The sequence below is a fragment of the Lipotes vexillifer genome, unplaced genomic scaffold (assembly GCF_000442215.2).
Source record: "Lipotes vexillifer unplaced genomic scaffold, Lipotes_vexillifer_v1.1 scaffold1158, whole genome shotgun sequence".
NCBI classification, from domain to species: Eukaryota; Metazoa; Chordata; class Mammalia; order Artiodactyla; family Lipotidae; genus Lipotes; species Lipotes vexillifer.
The window spans coordinates 81,478-99,119 of record NW_006793745.1 but is presented as its reverse complement, the minus strand read 5'-3'; the positions used below and the strand labels follow the sequence as shown (position 1 = coordinate 99,119).

General features: G+C 37.9%; 1 protein-coding gene across 2 annotated transcripts in view; it reads right to left on the bottom strand.

The window, feature by feature from the left end:
• EIF2AK3 (eukaryotic translation initiation factor 2 alpha kinase 3) overlaps window positions 1–17,642 on the bottom strand; it is a 71,171-nt gene that overhangs the window by 20,885 nt on the left and 32,644 nt on the right. For both annotated transcript variants that reach the window (XM_007466722.1, XM_007466723.1), the window contains 9 exons: window positions 13,543–13,737; window positions 11,363–11,496; window positions 9,475–9,709; window positions 8,738–8,900; window positions 7,613–7,753; window positions 6,519–6,641; window positions 4,820–5,040; window positions 4,332–4,444; window positions 882–1,004 (listed from right to left, as the gene is read on the bottom strand). In XM_007466722.1, the coding sequence (XP_007466784.1) occupies window positions 882–1,004; window positions 4,332–4,444; window positions 4,820–5,040; window positions 6,519–6,641; window positions 7,613–7,753; window positions 8,738–8,900; window positions 9,475–9,709; window positions 11,363–11,496; window positions 13,543–13,737 (1,448 nt within the window). The remainder of the gene's footprint in view (window positions 1–881; window positions 1,005–4,331; window positions 4,445–4,819; window positions 5,041–6,518; window positions 6,642–7,612; window positions 7,754–8,737; window positions 8,901–9,474; window positions 9,710–11,362; window positions 11,497–13,542; window positions 13,738–17,642) is intronic.

The following is a 17,642-nucleotide window of genomic DNA, read 5'->3' as shown; positions in this document are numbered from 1 at the left end:
CTCGCGCGCGGGGAGCCTGTCCCCCGCAACAGGAGAGGCCACAACAGTGAGAGGCTTGCGTACCGCAAAAAAAAAAAAGATGAACAATGCCAAGTTTTTTTTTTTTTTGGCCGTGCCGAGAGGCATGCAGGATCTTAGTTCCCTGACCAGGGATCAAACCCATGCCCCGTGCAGTGGAAGCACGGAGTCCTAACTAATGGACTGCCAGGGAAGTCCCCAAAGTTATTTTTAATTGCAACAAGTTGGAAACCTAAATATTTAAAAATAAGAAATGGTTAAATGAGACATGGCACAAGTATTAATTGGACTATTTTCCAGTCATAAAACACTTTCAATATATTTTAGCATTTTAATAACATACTCTTAATAGGAAGGAAAACACTGAGGATACAATGAAGGAAGCAATAGATAAAACTGTATTGTATTGATAACTGTGCTACGAACTAGGTAAATTTATGACCAGAAAAAAAAAAAAAAATCAAAAGAAAATACCCTAAAATGTTAAAAGTGTTTATTACTGGGTAGAGTAGACACGGATTGGTTTTTGTTTTAATACTATTGCTTATTTTCCACAATAAATATAGATTATTTTTAAATGGTGCTATGTATTAAAGTCTATAGTTATTAAAATTCACTATGGGAATGCCCTGAGTTGTTAAGAATCAAAAACAAGGGCATATTTTTTAAGTAGATACAAAGCGGTCGAAGTAGATGACATTTTTAAAAGATAGCCAGTTACCTGGTAACACTGAGAACGTAAGATTCAGAAGGTCAGAAACTCTGTTTTCTATAGTCTCTATGGAGTATAGTAAGGACATATTGCCTATGAGATTAGATAATACAGTCCTAACTCCAAGTTTACTAAAAGTACCATCCATTACCTGTTGGGGAGACGGATTCTCTTGATAGCATAATTGCAGTCATCAACTTTGTTTCTAGCTTCAAAGACAACTCCAAACCCTCCACGACCCATGCACTGAATTGGTTCAAAATCTGTTAGATAGCTTTAAAAAAAAAAAAAAAAAAAAGTAAATTTTAAAAAGTTTGTAATAGTTTTAAATTTTGTACTAATAGTTCAATCTTATTTTATGATATGTAAAAATGTATAAACTAAGTTTCCTAGAACTTATTTTAATAGAGTGCAGTTTAAATTCTAATAGCATTCTTTGCTTTTCTGTCTGTATAAATGAAGCAAACACATTTTAATTTTGCCCCTGAGAATTTTATAAAAAATTAAAAAACTTCTGCTTAATGGGGAATCACTTGTTAATCACTTATTCTTACAGCAATTTTAGTACTGTTCTGTCCTATTCAATACTTTCCATCATCCATCAAAACAGTTTATCCTTAGTTCTCTAACCTTTTACCTCTTGTGGCATTCTATATTCAAGTACAAAATGTATTTTAATCTTATGCCAGTGCCTGTATATTTTATGGAAAAGATTTAATCAGTCCCATTACATTTATGTACGTTTTTAGCCAGAAACCTTCTCTAGGAACCAAAGCTATCTGAAATTCGCTGGGGTGCCTCAGGAGTCAGTGTGCTCATCACCAAAGGTGTTTGGACAGAAGCTAACTCACCATCTGGCACTTACAGATGGACCTCCACTTTGTAGCCTATTTCCCCTGTTGACCTCTCTGACCTGCTCTGTATATTCCAGCCAACTTGCACCAGGCTCTCGCACAACTTCAGAGCTTTTGCTTCTGCTATTTGCTCCAGTGGGATGCCCTACTTCTTTGGACTTAATAAAAAAACTCTATTTTTCTTTCATTCTGCTCATCTCACCATCTTTATAAGGCCTTCCTAGACCCCTATCTTAATGTTCTTATAGCACTTTGCACATACTACTTGGAACTGTTTAAACATAGTCTCAATATTTTGCAGTTATTTATAAGCAGCTTTCTCTCTCCACTGCTACTGAATTGTAGGGACCTCGACTGCAGGAAAGAATTCTTTTTTCTCTTTGTATTTCCAAAGCCTGGGCTCACCTGGCAAATAGAAGGTCTAACAAATATCTATCGAATAATGCATGAATTAATAAATGAATGAATGCATACATGAGTGCTGTGGAAGACATTCTTCCAGCCATGTGAGGGGGAGTTGAATTAGATGATCTTTGGTGTCCCTTATAAGGCTAACTTTATTACTTTATGACTTGCACACTCATATTAATTTAGCGGTTGGCTCAGCTTTAGAGCATGGTGTTAAGGAGGAGAGACAATAGATCCCAACCCTCCATGGGCCAATTACCTTCACAGAGAATGAAGAGTAATGATCTGTATCCCTAAGAATAGCTAGGCAAGGTACTTGAGTACAAATCCATCTCCCCAACTGCAAAAGCCCATGAAGTTCTTGTCCTACTCCTGGAGAGCCAATTGAATTATCTTCCTACATTAAAGAAAACACTCATATGAAAATGGATATATCTTTTGAAAGGAGAAACATCTTATATATATGATTACAGCTTTTATAAATATAAGTATCATCTTGCCTCAGGTCCCAACTTAGGACTTAAATTCATGACTGAATCCAGAGCTCATGTCCTTAATAATGCCTAGAACATAGTAGGCACTCAATAGACATCAGGTATTATACAGAGCTCCTGTATTTTTTAAAAATAAAAACAATCAGCTGTTCTCTTCATAGTTAATAAAATGGAAGGAAAATTGAGTCTAATTCAATTTTAGAGTACATTATTCCAATTCTCTTCACAAAAGCCTTACAAATATATGCTTAATCACCATACCCCACTCCCCCCCTCCCATCTCCACCTGTCTCTTACTCATGATTTATTATGACGCCCTCTTGAATCATCACAGCCAGAGTTAGTTACTTATAACTCACGGCTTTTTTCCTTAAATGTTTATGTTTTCTCTAGTATCACCTTGCCCGGTAGACTTTAAGCTCCTCCAGGGGATAGGACCAGTCTTTTTATTTCTCCCAAAGCCTGAGATACTGCACAGCTGTTCAGAAAGATGCTGAATGAACAACGAATGGCTTGGGTACTGAACTGCCCATGGAGTTGACGGGCCCCTCTCCTCTCCCTCACTATAAGTCAGCATTTTTATTAGCAAGGGTATTAAAGCCCTTACCACTTGCTAGTCACCTAGTACATTTTGCTAAAACATACGGATTACAGCCAATTCTCAATTTTTGAGAAGATGGTATGAATGCAGCTTAGATTAAGTCCATAGATAATCAAAATAACCCACATTTTGGCTGCAATTTTCCATCTTTTCTGTCATAAAGCCATTTCCCTAGATATCTATTAAGCAGTAAGTTTCATGTAGAGCTTCTCCTTGTCCCTGTATCATGAAAGTGCTACGCATGATATCAAAACGAAGGGGAAAAGTAGCAATAATCCATGTAAGAAAATTGAACCGCAGCACCATTCCTTGTCCCACAAAGCATCAAAATCTGTACACCTGGCAGATTTGCTTACAGATTATCTACTTTTATTTTACTTTTAAATTATTTGAATTGGCTGCTTTTTAAGTAACCCAACTCCCTCTTCTGTTTTAAAAATGATCTATTCTATTGGTGTATTTCTCCCCAGTTTTCTGCTTCTTATTTTAGACAGAATAAGGATGAAATAAATAACTGAGAATTAAGTAACATAGGAAATTTATGCCATATTCCAATACATAAAAATTATTATTTGGTATTAATGCCAAGCCCAGTACATGGTAGACCCTCAATAACTATGTCATCTGAATAACAACTCAATTTGGTGGCTGTAATTCTTTTTTTTCTTTTCCTTCCAGTTTTATTGAGAAATAATTGACATACATGGTGGCTATAATTCTAAACTTTTATAACACTCTACTTCTATCCCCCTTCTATACCACCTTGAATCAGTATAAGTAACTTGAGGAATATGTCTGTTTTATTTACCTAGTCATACATTAAAAAAAAAAATTAAACAATATCTTAGTTTAGAGGTTGTTTCTTCTTAAGTGAAATACAGTTGGCATACAATATTGTGTAAGTTTCAGGTGTATTACATAATGATTTGCCATTTGTATACATTATGAAATGATCACCACGATAAGTCTGGTAATCATCTGTCCCCACAGAAAATTACTGCAATATTATTAACCATATTCCTTATGTTGTATATTACAATCCCTGTGATTTATCATATAACTGGAGGTTTAGAAGCAGATGTTGAATGAACAACTATTCTGTTCTTCATCTATTTCACCCACCACTCCCCCTCTCCCTTCTGAACCATCCATTCGTTCTCTGTATCTAAGGCCATTTCTTCCTGGATTTGAACAGTTAGCACCAGAAGCTACAGCACACATACATTTTATGAAAAGACTCATACCGTGATACATATCCAGAATTTTTTATGTCATTCCAGCTACTGTCATTAGCTTCTCCACTGACAGAATCATATTTATTTTCAGTTTGACACTGAGTTTCAGATTCTTTCCTTTGCTGATAGGTGGGGGAGAAAAAAAATCACTCTCAGTACAAAGCTGAATTGAAGTTAGCTAACAATATTAGGCTACAAAACACTGAAGAATAAATAATATTGAGAAAAATAAATGCATTATAAGAACATAAAACAACAGCATTTCCTTTGTCAAAGGGAAAGGGAATGATCAGGGTGGAGCCAGACTGCAATGGGTTGAGAAGTGAAGGGGACAAGGGCATGGAGGCAAGAGTATGGGCAACAATGATTTTAGGGTAAAACTTAAGGAAATGGACCCCTTGCTCCTCACATGCACACACGCACACACGCACACACCCCCTAAGTTTTCTATAGTCCCAACACTTTGAAAAAAATGAGATTCTAAAAAAATGTCTTACTCTGTGAGGATGAGGATGGAAGAGTCTGCGCACAATGAAAGTTGTTGCTATGATACAAAACAGAATGGTTCCAACTATTTCTTTCCACCAGTGTAAGAGGAGAACGGGATCCTTTTTGCGGATATTCTTGCTGTAATTCGGGTTGTCGAGAAATCTGACTGTTATCTGTGTGCTGCGTTTGTTCCTTTCCCTCTTGTAGTATGGCAGGTAATAACCATTATCTTCAACAACAAACATTAAAAGTGTTTTTTAAAAAAAGATAAACCAATATAGTTCCACCTTTAATTGCTAAAAATTATCTAATTTCCTATGACTTTTTTTTTTTTTTTTTTTTTTTTTTTTTTTTTTATTGGACTGGTGTGGCCTTTGTCGTGGCCTCTCCCGTTGCGGAGCACAGGCTCCGGACGCGCAGGCTCAGCGGCCATGGCTCACAGGCCCAGCCGCTCCGCGGCACGTGGGATTTTCCCGAACCGGGGCACGAACCTGCGTCCCCTGCATCGGCAGGCGGACTCTCAACCACTGCGCCACCAGGGAAGCCCTCCTATGACTTTTAACATTAATTCCTTTTTCTAAAGTTTCATCTCCTCTTTAGCACATCTTTCTATTGAATAATAAGACTAAAAACAACCTTTAAGGGCTACTCCATTCATTATCTCATTAATAATTCAATCCTTTAAATGCAAAAAAGAAAAAAAAATTAAGACAGTACTCAAACCTCCTTTGCGGATTTGAAACTTTACTTTCATTTAGCATCAATAAAATATCAGATTTTACCATGACGAGGAAAACATCTCCACCGTGCCTCTCTGGTTCCTTTCAGGCTGTCAAAATGAATTTGTCCTAGAAAGCAGCCTGTCCTTTTTACCTTCTATTTTATACCACATGGGCAGATTACACAATTCTCTTTTACCTTGTATTTTGATCAATATCAGATAGACAGCTGTCTGTAGTTCAGAGCTCTGATTTTTGTTAAATCAATTTAAATTCTACAATAATTTCCCAGTTTTATCATCTAGGGTAACTGATGAGGAGTCTATGCTTTTGCCTAATGCAGATCTGAGCAATTTTCTTTTTTATATCCAACTGTTCAAAAAACTTTCATATCTGAATATGTTCTAACTTTAAATACACAGGAATGTGTTTCACGTCAAATTTCACCTATTCTTGACTTTTGTACTAATTTTCCTCGTCTGAAAACAAAATTAAAATAACCCCATTTTATAGCATTTTCACATAGCTCTATGGGAAACACCTATCTTCTTCATTATACAGACTGATATTATATAGACTATATTATATAAGCTCATTATTAAATAAGAGCCAATAACAAGAACTAATGCTTACTGAACACTACTATTTGCCAGGCATGGTGCTAATTAAGACTGTGCATTATCTCATTTAGACCTTACCACAACCCAATAAATAGATATTAGGATTACTATACCTTTGTTTTACAGATGAAGAAACAGAGACACAGGTAAGTTAGGTGTGCCCAGCCTAGCATGTGGCAAAACCCTGGCAATCTGTCTTTGAAGCCTTGTACCCTTGGCCACCATTCACAATATCTGCCTCCCAAGATATTTATTTTCTACCCTCCAACTGACTACTTTGCATTTGAATTCTATTATTTAAAATTAATACATTAAAATAAACAGAAAAATAAAAACAGCGTTTTCAATCCAAGTGGAATCACACTTACCATATGGATACTGCAAGATTGAAAGTGCACCATTACTGTACTCTTCGTGAGAAAATTTATCATTACTAAGACATTTGTCAAATTCATCAGACCCCACCAAGACAGGAGTTCTGGAAGGAGAATCTAAAAGAAAATGGTAAAATCTTAACTGTTATGACTTTAATGAAAATGTGTGTGCCTCATTCATCCAAAAAAACAGATATTCAAATAGCACAGCTCAGTTCAAATATGTAAGTCAAACAAATGGCCCAAAGTTCTTTCTCTTGAAAAGCACAGTCTTGTAGAGAGATGAGTCATTTAAACGAGTAATTAAAATATGATGTGATATATGTGATAAAAAAACACATAAACAAGGTACAGAAAGATGGCTGAAGGAAATAGATGGTTTAGTATTTGAATTCAACTCAATTTGAGTGTCTCAAAGAACATGATGTGATAACCAGATGTTTCATAAATATTCTTTTTTTTTTAAATAAATTTATTTATTTTAGGCTGCTTTTGGTCTCCATTGCTGCGCGCAGGCTTTCTCTAGTTGCGCTGAGCGGGGGCTACTCTTCACTGCAGTGCATGAGCTTCTCATTGTGGTGGCTTCTCTTGTTACTGAGCGTGGACTCGAGGCGCACAGGCTTCAATAGTTGTGGCACATGGGCTCAGCAGTTGTGGCTCATGGACTTAGTTGCTCCGTGGCATGTGGGATCTTCCTGGACCAGGGCTCAAACCTGTGTCCCCTGCATTGGCAGGCAGATTCTTAACCACTGTGCCATCAGGGAAGTCCCATAAATATTCTTAATATAAATATGTTAAGAGCTAAATGATATCAAGGCATGGTCAGAGAATGCTTAAAGTGTTTTTCTAAGCTGTCTAGAGAAATATTTCATTGACATTGATATCTATAGAAGTAGCTGCTGTTTCAATGAAATCATGTTCTAAAGGATAATTAAAACTCATTAAGGTCTGAAATACCTTCCCAGTTTATCAGAAAATATAGAGTATACAATAGTTGTGATCTCTGTGATATTCAAAACTGGGGCAAAGCCCATGATTAGGCCTCTGAACATCTTAATAGCATTTATAAAAGTTCATAATTCACTTACGAATTAAGGGTTTCCATTTGATTGTTGGCAAAGGAATAATTGCGTTTTCACTGTTGACAGATTCCAAGGCCTTGGGACTTGTAGGAAACTTTTCTGAAATTCTGACTGATGACTGCAGATACAGCTGGCCTCTGTACATTCCTGAATCAACCAGAACACTGTCAGTTAGGTTTAGAATCAAGCACTGATGATTTTTTTTTTTAAAGGTTCATTTTGATTTAATAAAATTAGATGAATTCCAGTTATTTATTCATGTGCTACATAGCTCTTCTCAAAGAATCATGCCTGAAGCACTCAAATTTGACCCAAAGGTCATTCAACAACAACAGGGGAGGAAAGTTACAAGTTACAATGTTTCTCACTATATAATTTTTGGTAATTACTGAAAAACTCTTCCAGTAGGAAAATTCAAACAAAAGAAATTGTTGTACTCTTATGAAAGTAACAGCTTAGATGAGGTAACCTTTTCCTTAAGAAAACCTAAACACCTATCATTCAAGAGATACTGCTAACAATTCAATTAAATACTATCATAACACGTGTGACATGTTATTCTTTCAAATTCTTGCATTTCACTGAGATTGAGGGGCGAGTAGCACATTGACAGAGCTTAAAGAATTTTACGTGTATCTGACCACAAAACTAGTTCAAATAATTAGATTCGAGGGTTTTCAAAATGTAGTACGTTGAAGGCTTTCAACTGCCAAGCAGCACACCAGAATTTTGTTTTAATTTTTCAGGTAAGTTGTATAGATGCATAGACAAAAATAAACCTACCTTTAAGGGGGAGCAAATTGATACAGATGCAAATACAAATGTAGAAAGTTTTATTTAGACTCTGAGGATACATAAGTAATGTGAAATCATGCTATGTAATGGCAACATTTTTAAGCCTTTTACATATAGGTCTCAGAGAAAAAGAACCCGCTATAGTAATTAAAAGTTTCAGAATTGGATAAATGAAAGAAAATTGCAGGAATAGAAATCAAAGTACAAATCTTAAGGCCAGAGAATGTACTTAGGAACTGACACTACTACAGGCACACCTGAAGTAGGGAGAGACAATGTAGGAATAAAATCTAGATGTCAACATGTACTATTGCTAGATAAGAGATATCCACTCACCCAAGTAAACACTGTTTTCTGTGGCTCCTCGGGCGGCTTCTACGATGTCTTCTTCATCTTCTAAAACTCCATCATTAGTGGCGTAACTTGTATCATCAAAAAGACTGATGGGAATGACTTTGCCATCCTTAACCAACCAGGCAGATGCAATGGGAGTACAAAACTAAACAAAAATGGAAAGGAAATTTTAAACAATCTCAAGCAGTATTTCTATGTATCCCAACTCCTGAAATACTCTTTAAAACCACAAATTTCTTTACAAATTTTCACTTTTCCAGCTTTACTGAGGTATAATTGACGAATAAAAAATGTATTTATGGTGTACAGTGTGATATTTTGATATATGTATACATTGTGAAATAATTAGCACAGTCAAGCTAATTGATATATCCATCATCTCACAGTTAACTTTGTATGTATGTGTTTTAAGAACGTTTAAGATCTATTTCTTCATTTCTGTTTAATATTCTGAGGAAACTCCATGATGTTTTCCATAACATCTATGCCAATTTACATTCTCACCAACACTGCATGAAGATACACTGTTCACCAACATCTTCACCAACCTTTTAACTTTTTCTTAATAGTCATTCTAACAGATGTAAAATCACAAGTTTCTTAGAGCACAGAGAACAAGCTGAAAATCCAAAATGGCAGTCACTTCCTTCTACCCAACATGTTTGGTCAAACTGAGAAGGAAAGAAACATATTTATAAATTCTCAGTGGTTCTAGGTACCTGGTATTCCCACTCCAGACGTCCTCCTTTCTTACTAAAGGCCATAACTTTCCAATCAGCAACAGAGACCTTTATCACTGTGTCCATCACGGCAGCTTCCTGTTCTTCCACGTCTGAAATAATTTTAGACTGTTCTTTGTTTCCACTGGGCTTTAAGGTGCTTTCAATAAATCCGGCTCTAGTTTCCATGTCTGGAATATACCGAAGTTCAAAGTGGCCAACACTGAAATTCCACCTTAAATTTACAAAGGTGCGTTTTAGAAATTTACATTTAAATAAAGGACCAAATAATTAAGAACTCTTCTAGAGTGAAGAAGCAAACACTAAAATCTGGTGATGAGAAAAGGAACAACTCAACAGAATCTTCTGGAAAGGAGCATGCTTGCTGATTTATGCCACAAGAGGGCGTAACTTGGTCCTGACCCTTTCGAAACTGGTTCTGAGAGCTGTGACCTGACAACAGCTACAGGACAGATTTTCCTCTTGAAATTAACAAATGTTCACATTTCCAAATCAGGGTAATTTTCTCAAAACACATCAGTCACCCTAAAGTAAGGTAGCTTTCAGTCTGCCTTACTTCTTAATTAAAGCCTGACACATTTCGTTCAAGTGCAGAGAAATTAACACATCCCAATAAAGCAATGCAAAAGGCAAGACGAAAGCTACTGATTTTAGATTTTTATGAAAATACAGCCTCGAAAGGCAATGTGACCCAGTATACCAAGCCTGAAGGTCATACCACCTCAGCTTCAATCGCAAATCTCTACTGACTGAGATCTGGCCAGTCATTTAACCTTTTCTGAGTTTCAGTGTCCATATCCATAAAGTGGTATTAGCAATGTTTCCTCTATAACTAATACATAGGAAAATCACTTATCTGTTGACACTATAATGGTCTTGACACTAAGATATAAAATGGCCCTAGAATTCCAACATCTGTTGAAAAATAGATACTTAAGGAATATGGATCTTAGATGCCAGACTCTTCCCATTCTGATAACTCAAATTCTATTAAGTTGAACATCTGCTCCTATGGTAGCTGAGCACCCAGCAAGCACTCAAACACTTATGGAAACAAAATCCCATCAGGATAAAGAAGGTTGGGTTGCCAGCAGATGCAAAGTCCAGGGAATGCAGAAAGAATACATTCTTCACTGAATTTGAGAAAACAGTTTTCAGGAAAGGAAACTGAATTATACTGCATCAGATTAAGACAACATCTGAAAGTCTGGTTCACTTTCAAAAGATAAAGATGGGATCTCAAATTCTTCTTACTGTGCAGCAATTTAAAATTTAAATATTAGGTTTTGAAAAGTCAAGCATGTGATTTACCACCAACATAACTAATTCAATCACATTACTTTAAATGTAAAAATTTACATTATTTGAAAAAGGAAACAAAACAGTATTTGACCAAATAAATTATACTTTAACACTTTAAGAAAATACACTACAATAATATTTTATAATTGAGGTGGTAGTCACACAAACCATGAAACTACCTACTAGAGAGAACTGCAGGGTCAAACAGACCCAAGTGAAACAAAGCACATGAGCTTTGTCTTAAGAGTTTTCTGCATTCTGCAAAGAACTCTGATCAGTGAGATTGCTATGAAAAATATCATTAACCTAAGACTAAGCTAATATATAGTCACTGTATGGGACTCCTCTTCATTACCATATCCTGAAGCACATGGTGAGAAGTTCACTTCAGGATCTGTTAATAATCATGAAGCTGTTTTAAATTTAGGGGCTTCATTTCTCTTAAAAGAGTAGTATGCTTTTGGGGAAACCAAATAGTTCAGAAAATCTCCACAAAGAAAAAGCTGATGAATTCTGGTCTTGTTGTACTTCTAAACATCAACAGCAACATTATCTGAATACACACTTCTCACTGCCACTACGAGGGCCGACGGCTCTAACGGTTTTCTGGGTGCGCTGCAGAAGCAGGATATCTTCTTCTTGCTCCATTTCATCATTATCCCATTGGCGACAACCCAAAGCTGAACAGATGTACCTCACCTGAAAAGACAGATGTAAAATTAGTAAAGAAAACAAGTTACAGGAGATCAGAGACAGTAAAAGACTCTCAACAGTTTTATAAAAAGTGAAAGGAAATTGAGGAAATGTGTAAAAAGTAGCCAAGCATTAAGAAGCAACAGCTAGGGGGCTTCCCTGGTGGCTCAGTGATTAAGAATCCACCTGCCAATGCAGGGCACACGGGTTCGAGCCCTGGTCCGGGAAGATCCCACTTGCCGCAGAGCAACTAAGCCCGTACGACACAACTACTGAGCCTGTGCTCTAGAGCCCGCGAGCCACAACTACTGAGCCTGCGTGCTGCAACTACTGAAGCCCACGTGCCTAGAGCCCGTGCTCCACAACAAGAGAAGCCACCGCAATGAGAAGCCGTGCACTGCAACGAAGAGCAGCCCCCGTTCACCGCAACTAGAGAAAGCCTGCGTGTAGCAACGAAGACCCAATGCAGCCAAAAATAAATAAATAAATAAAATAAAAAGTACACAGTTTCTGTTAAAAAAAAAAGGAAGCAACAGCTATACTATATAGCACAGGGAACGCCACTCAATACTCTGTAATGCCCTATGTGGGAAAAGAATCTAAAAAAGAGTGGATATATGTGTATGTATAACTGATTCACTTTGCTGTACACCAGAAACTAACAAAACATTGTAAATCAACTGTACTGCAATGAAATTTTTTAAAATAAATAACCTGAAAAAGAAAAAAAAGCAACAGCTAGATTACCACCAACTCCTAGAATGAAACATTTAGAACCATAAAAGTACCAATGAATATTTATTTCTGGGAATAAGTCTTACTTTGAGCATTTCCACGGAAGAAATGGATAGCTAGTTGTGATCTCTTAGTAATAATATCATTAATAAAATTCTAGGTGAATTTAAAAAAAAACACCTCAGAATTTCCATATGACGGAAATATTTAGTTTTTAAAAATCTGAACCTTTTCTAACAGCTGCAGTATTTTCAAATACTTCTTTTAAAGCTTCACTCAAAGGAAAAGGAAGATTCTTTGGATGATGTGACCAAAATCCTCACAGAAAGAAGCATACCTGCTGGAATACCAGAATTTTGGAGCAGCACATCAAATCAGAGGCCCAGGTGACGGGGTTCAATCCCCTTGTTTTACAGATGAGAATACTGAAGGAAACAAAGGCTCACAAGGCCGCCTCAATACAATACACATGCAGGTGGCTGGAGAGGGCAGAGAAGCTTGCAAAGGGCCTATGGGCCTAACACTCAGACAAGGGATCCTTAAAGTTTGAAAAACTTGAGGGCCAAAGATCTTTTTTCTATTCTTCCTTATTTTCATCTTAAGTCTATATACAAATATTCAAGTATCAACTGTATTAAGGGGCTAAAAAGAGATTTTCACCTTTCCAAAAAGCATGGTTTTAATTAGTTATTCCCCATAATGGAGTTATAAGATCCAATCTTAGAAGCAGATCATCTCCTAAGAGCTAATAATGGAGAAAGTCTAGGTCATTAACAGTATGACTTTTTCTTCACACAGATCTAAGTCAAATCTGACCTTGGAAGTTTCTGAACCTTTGAAAGTCTTGGTTTTCTCATCTGTAAAATGAGTACAAACTTGCCTCTTGGATCCTCTTATGATAGGCTCAAACTAGAGAAATAAGTAGTAGCAATTATTCTTATCATCAGGATTATTATTATTCTTTGGAGGGTTCCTCATCTATCCAAATGAAAATTGTAAAATGTAACCATTAGAAATATTGTGATGATTTCAAAATAAGGCATGAAGAATGCACCTGACATACAATAGACCACAGTTATTCATTCTCTTCCCCCTGCTATTCCTGGCTCTGCTGTTCATTCTGTTATCTTGGATAAACTTAGTTTCTCTTAATAATATTCCCCCTTTCTACTTCACAGTTCTTTTATCAAAAGAAATGATATCCTCAGGGGAAAATTGCTATAAAGCTCAACCAGTAATAGTATGGTTTAAGAAATGATCTCTTCTATTCCTATTTATTTTGATTTCTCCCCAAACAAACTGAACATTTTTACTCACCTTTCCACTATATGCACTGAGTCCATATGTAGTGAGAGACTTTCCTCCAACCAAGACAACATCATCTCCAAATTTATAAGAAGATTCAAGAAGCGATTCAACTGTAAACGGAACTGTTTCCATGCTCTCACGGTCCCGGTCCCACTGGAAGAGGTCTCCATCCAGGGAAGGAATGATCATCTTATTCCCAAATACCTAAAATAAAAAGCTAACTTTTAAAAGGATTTTATGAATGGATAAAAAAGATGTGGGTCATGTAAACAACAGAATACTACTCAGCCATAAAAAAGAATGAAATACTGCCATACTAGAGATTATCATACTAAGCAAAGACAGAAAGAGAAAGACAAATATCATATAATATCGCTTATACGTGGAATCGAAAACACAACACAAATGAACTTATCTACGAAACAGAAACAGACTCACAGACATAGAGGATAGACTTGTGGTTGCCAAGGGGGAGAGTGGGTGGGGAGGAATGGTTTGGGAGTTTGGAATTAGCAAATACAAACTAGTATATATAGGATGGATAAACAACAAGGTCCCACCGTATAGCACAGGGAACTATATTCAATATCCTGTGATAAATCACAGTGGAAGAGAATATGAAAAAGAATATATATATGTATAACTGAATCACTTTGCTGTACAGTAGAAATTAACACAACATTGTAGATCAACTATACTTCAATAAAATAAATCTTAAAAAATAAATTAATAAAAGGATCTGATCTGTAAGAGTAGGAACTAAGAGCCGTACTCTCTCACCGGAGGTACTCAGGCCTCCTGAGCAGCATACGAAACGGCACAGTTCATCCACCGAAAGCAACTTAAAAGAACCACCCATCTCTCCTGGGACCCACAGGTACACTCCAGTCTGGTTTTCCTCAAACTCTGTTTGCCAACAAGACAAGCGTGTTCCATAACAATAAGGGAATTACTAAGGAGAGTTCTGTGACCAAGTGAGTTCAAGAAGAGGTTACTGGGGGCTTCCCTGGTGGCGCAGTGGTTGAGAGTCCGCCTGCCGATGCAGGGGACGTGGGTTCGTGCCCCGGTCCGGGAGGATCCCACATGCCGTGGAGTGGCTGGGCCCGTGAGCCATGGCCGCTGAGCCTGCACATCCAGAGCCCGTGCTCTGCAACGGGAGAGGCCACAACAGTGAGAGGCCCGCATACCGCAAAAAAAAAAAAGAGAGAGGTTACTGGGCTTCCCTGGTGGTGCAGTGGTCGAGAGTCCGCCTGCCGATGCAGGGGACACGGGGTCGTGCCCTGGTCCGGGAGGATCCACATGCCGCGGAGCGGCTGGGCCCGTGAGCCATGGCCGCTGAGCCTGCACATCCAGAGCCCGTGCTCTGCAACGGGAGAGGCCACAACAGTGAGAGGCCCAAGTACCAAAAAAAAAAAAAAAAAAAACACAAAAAAGAAGAGGTTACTGTGGGAGTTCTTAGAGTGATTACTATGTTAACGTATAATATGATTTTCTAGTAAAGGGATAGTTTATGCAGCACTTTCCAAGTCTATTTTATCCAGGCCAATTACCATCATAGGTTCAGATCCAAGGAACACAGGTTGATTGACGCAGCATCCCATGCTTTCTTTTGTTCACTTTCTCAGATCTGCTATGAGCTAGAAGCCTGGTAACCAAGCTTACTGATTTAATGCTCTTAGCTGTCCTTCCCTCTTTTATCAATGTTAACTGAGGGCCTACTACATGCTAGGGACTATTCTGTTGCTTAGGATACACCATGCAGCAAAACAAATTAAAAAAACAAAACAAACCCTGCCATTGTGGAGCTCAAACTCTGGTATCGGGAGATAAACAACGTAATAAATAATTACAGAGTATGTTAGGTGTTAAATGCCATAGTGAAAAAAATAGAACAAGATAAAGGGGGAATGGATAAATGTGTGCATGGGAGGGGACAGGACTTGTCAGTAATGGTTAAGTTCAGGGTAGGCCCCACTGAGAAAGTAATATTTGAGCAAAATCTAAACACAAGCCTTAACCCTGCTGATACCTGCGGAACAGCCTTTGCAGAGGCCTTAAGGGGGAAGTGCACTGTGAGGAGGAAAGGAAACAGGTTATAGAGGCAAGGATGGAGGTGGGGAGAGCAAGCAGAAGGCCGGAGATGATAATGGTGGTGCTGGTGGTGGGCTACAGTGCAGCTGCTGCCTGCAGTTAGATTTGGGATATAACTGGAAGGTAAAGCCAACAGGATTTCACGGTGGATTCCCTGTACGGAATGAGCAGAAGAAAAGCGCTCAGGATGACTCTAAAGATTTTGGCCAAGAAAATCTTGTTTCTTGAGATAGAGTTAAATTGGTACATGACTTTGTGACATTGGCCTTCTGGCATTTCAAAAGAGACACAACTCGGGAAATCCCTAGTGATCCAGTGGTTAGGGCTCGGCGCTGTCACTGCGGTGGCCCGGGTTCAATCCCTGGTCGAGGAACTAAGATCCCGCAAGCCGCACAGCGCGCCAAAAAAACCCAAAAAAGCAAAACAGACACAACTTGACTTATTTCAGCTAACGACACGATTATTTTCCTGATCGTCAAGGCTCAAAAATCTGGAAAAAGAGACTATGAAAGAAGCATGTGCTTAAAAACCAGAAAACCTCCAGACAAATGTCGATTTGCTTTTTTAAACAAAATTTCTCTATGGACTTCTTTGTTCCTTAAGCAGCAGAATTCCTTTCTTTAAAGGGATACTTATGGGGATATTTTAAAGAGATCCTTTTCAGTCACAAAGTGTTCTCCGTTGATGCTCAGCTAATATATCCCTCCCCCTCCCCCACCCCAGCTGTGCCCCACACCCCTGGGGTTCTAGAAGACCGGTTGAAAAACACAACTCTAATCCACTTCTTTCCTTCATTTTGTAGTTCAAATCCTCTATCTCCTGCCTGAACTATTATAACAGCCTCTTTACAGTTCTTAACTGGAAATTCCCTCAATCTAATCTCTGCATATCTTCTAGATTAATCCCTGAATCAGTGTTAAGCTTGTTATGACACTATTCAAAAATCCTCAACAGCTCTCCATTTTCTTCTTACTAAAGACCCCAAATCCTAACTCTGACATACATTCAAAGTCCTCTAAACGTGACCTCAAACAACCTTTTCCTTGTTGTCTTTCACTTTTCCCCACGTGGGTGGAAATCAGGTGTCGTTACTTAAGCAAGATATTTAATGTTTTTACTGTTATTGTTCAGTTATGTCATTGTCAATGTCATTTCTTCTCCCTGGAACATCCTCTTGTACCAACCCTGCCCACTGAAACCCTATCTGGCCTTCAAGCTAGCATCACTTATGTTTTTGCTGTGAAATCCAAGAAAATTTTAGCAGCGTTAAGTTCGCTGACAAAAGTCTTAATACTGCACTTTTTGCTGTAACTGTAAACTGAGACACCATTACAGTCTCAAAAATTGTTTACTGTACCTCTAACAAGTATTTATCAGGTATACTCATGTGTATACATTTATGTTTATTCAGTGGCTGTAAAAGTAATGCACTCAAACCTAGTGCCCAGATTTTGTTATCTAATTCCATTCCCCACCGAAAGAACAAAGGGTCCTGAGAGAAACGGCTGATTCCAGGGCTGGGGCAGGGCAGGTACAAGATGAGCCTTTAACATCTTATTAGTCTAAAAAGTAAAGATATGCACAAAAAAAGACGGAAACATGTCACTGACCACATCTGGAATTTAAGCACCAGAATGATTAAGTACTGAATTATAAAACATTGAAAAAAATAAGGAATTTATGCATCCGCACTGATAACAAATAGATAAAATAAACATATGAGGGAGAAGAGAGGGCTTTTACTGCAATGAAATGCCAAATGTCTACTGGTAAGTATGAAGGGAGGACTGGAGTTGGAAAAATTAGCATCTTGCAGACATCATAGTAAAGACTGCAACAGGCAAAAATCAGCCATGGTGTTAAATCTAGGTGAAAATTTGGATGAGGAGCAGGATATTTGCACTGTCTTAAAGTATCTTCCCACAGGGCTTCCCTGGTGGCGCAGTGGTTGAGAGTCCGCCTGCCGATGCAGGGGACACGGGTTCGTGCCCCGGTCTGGGAAGATCCCACATGCCGCA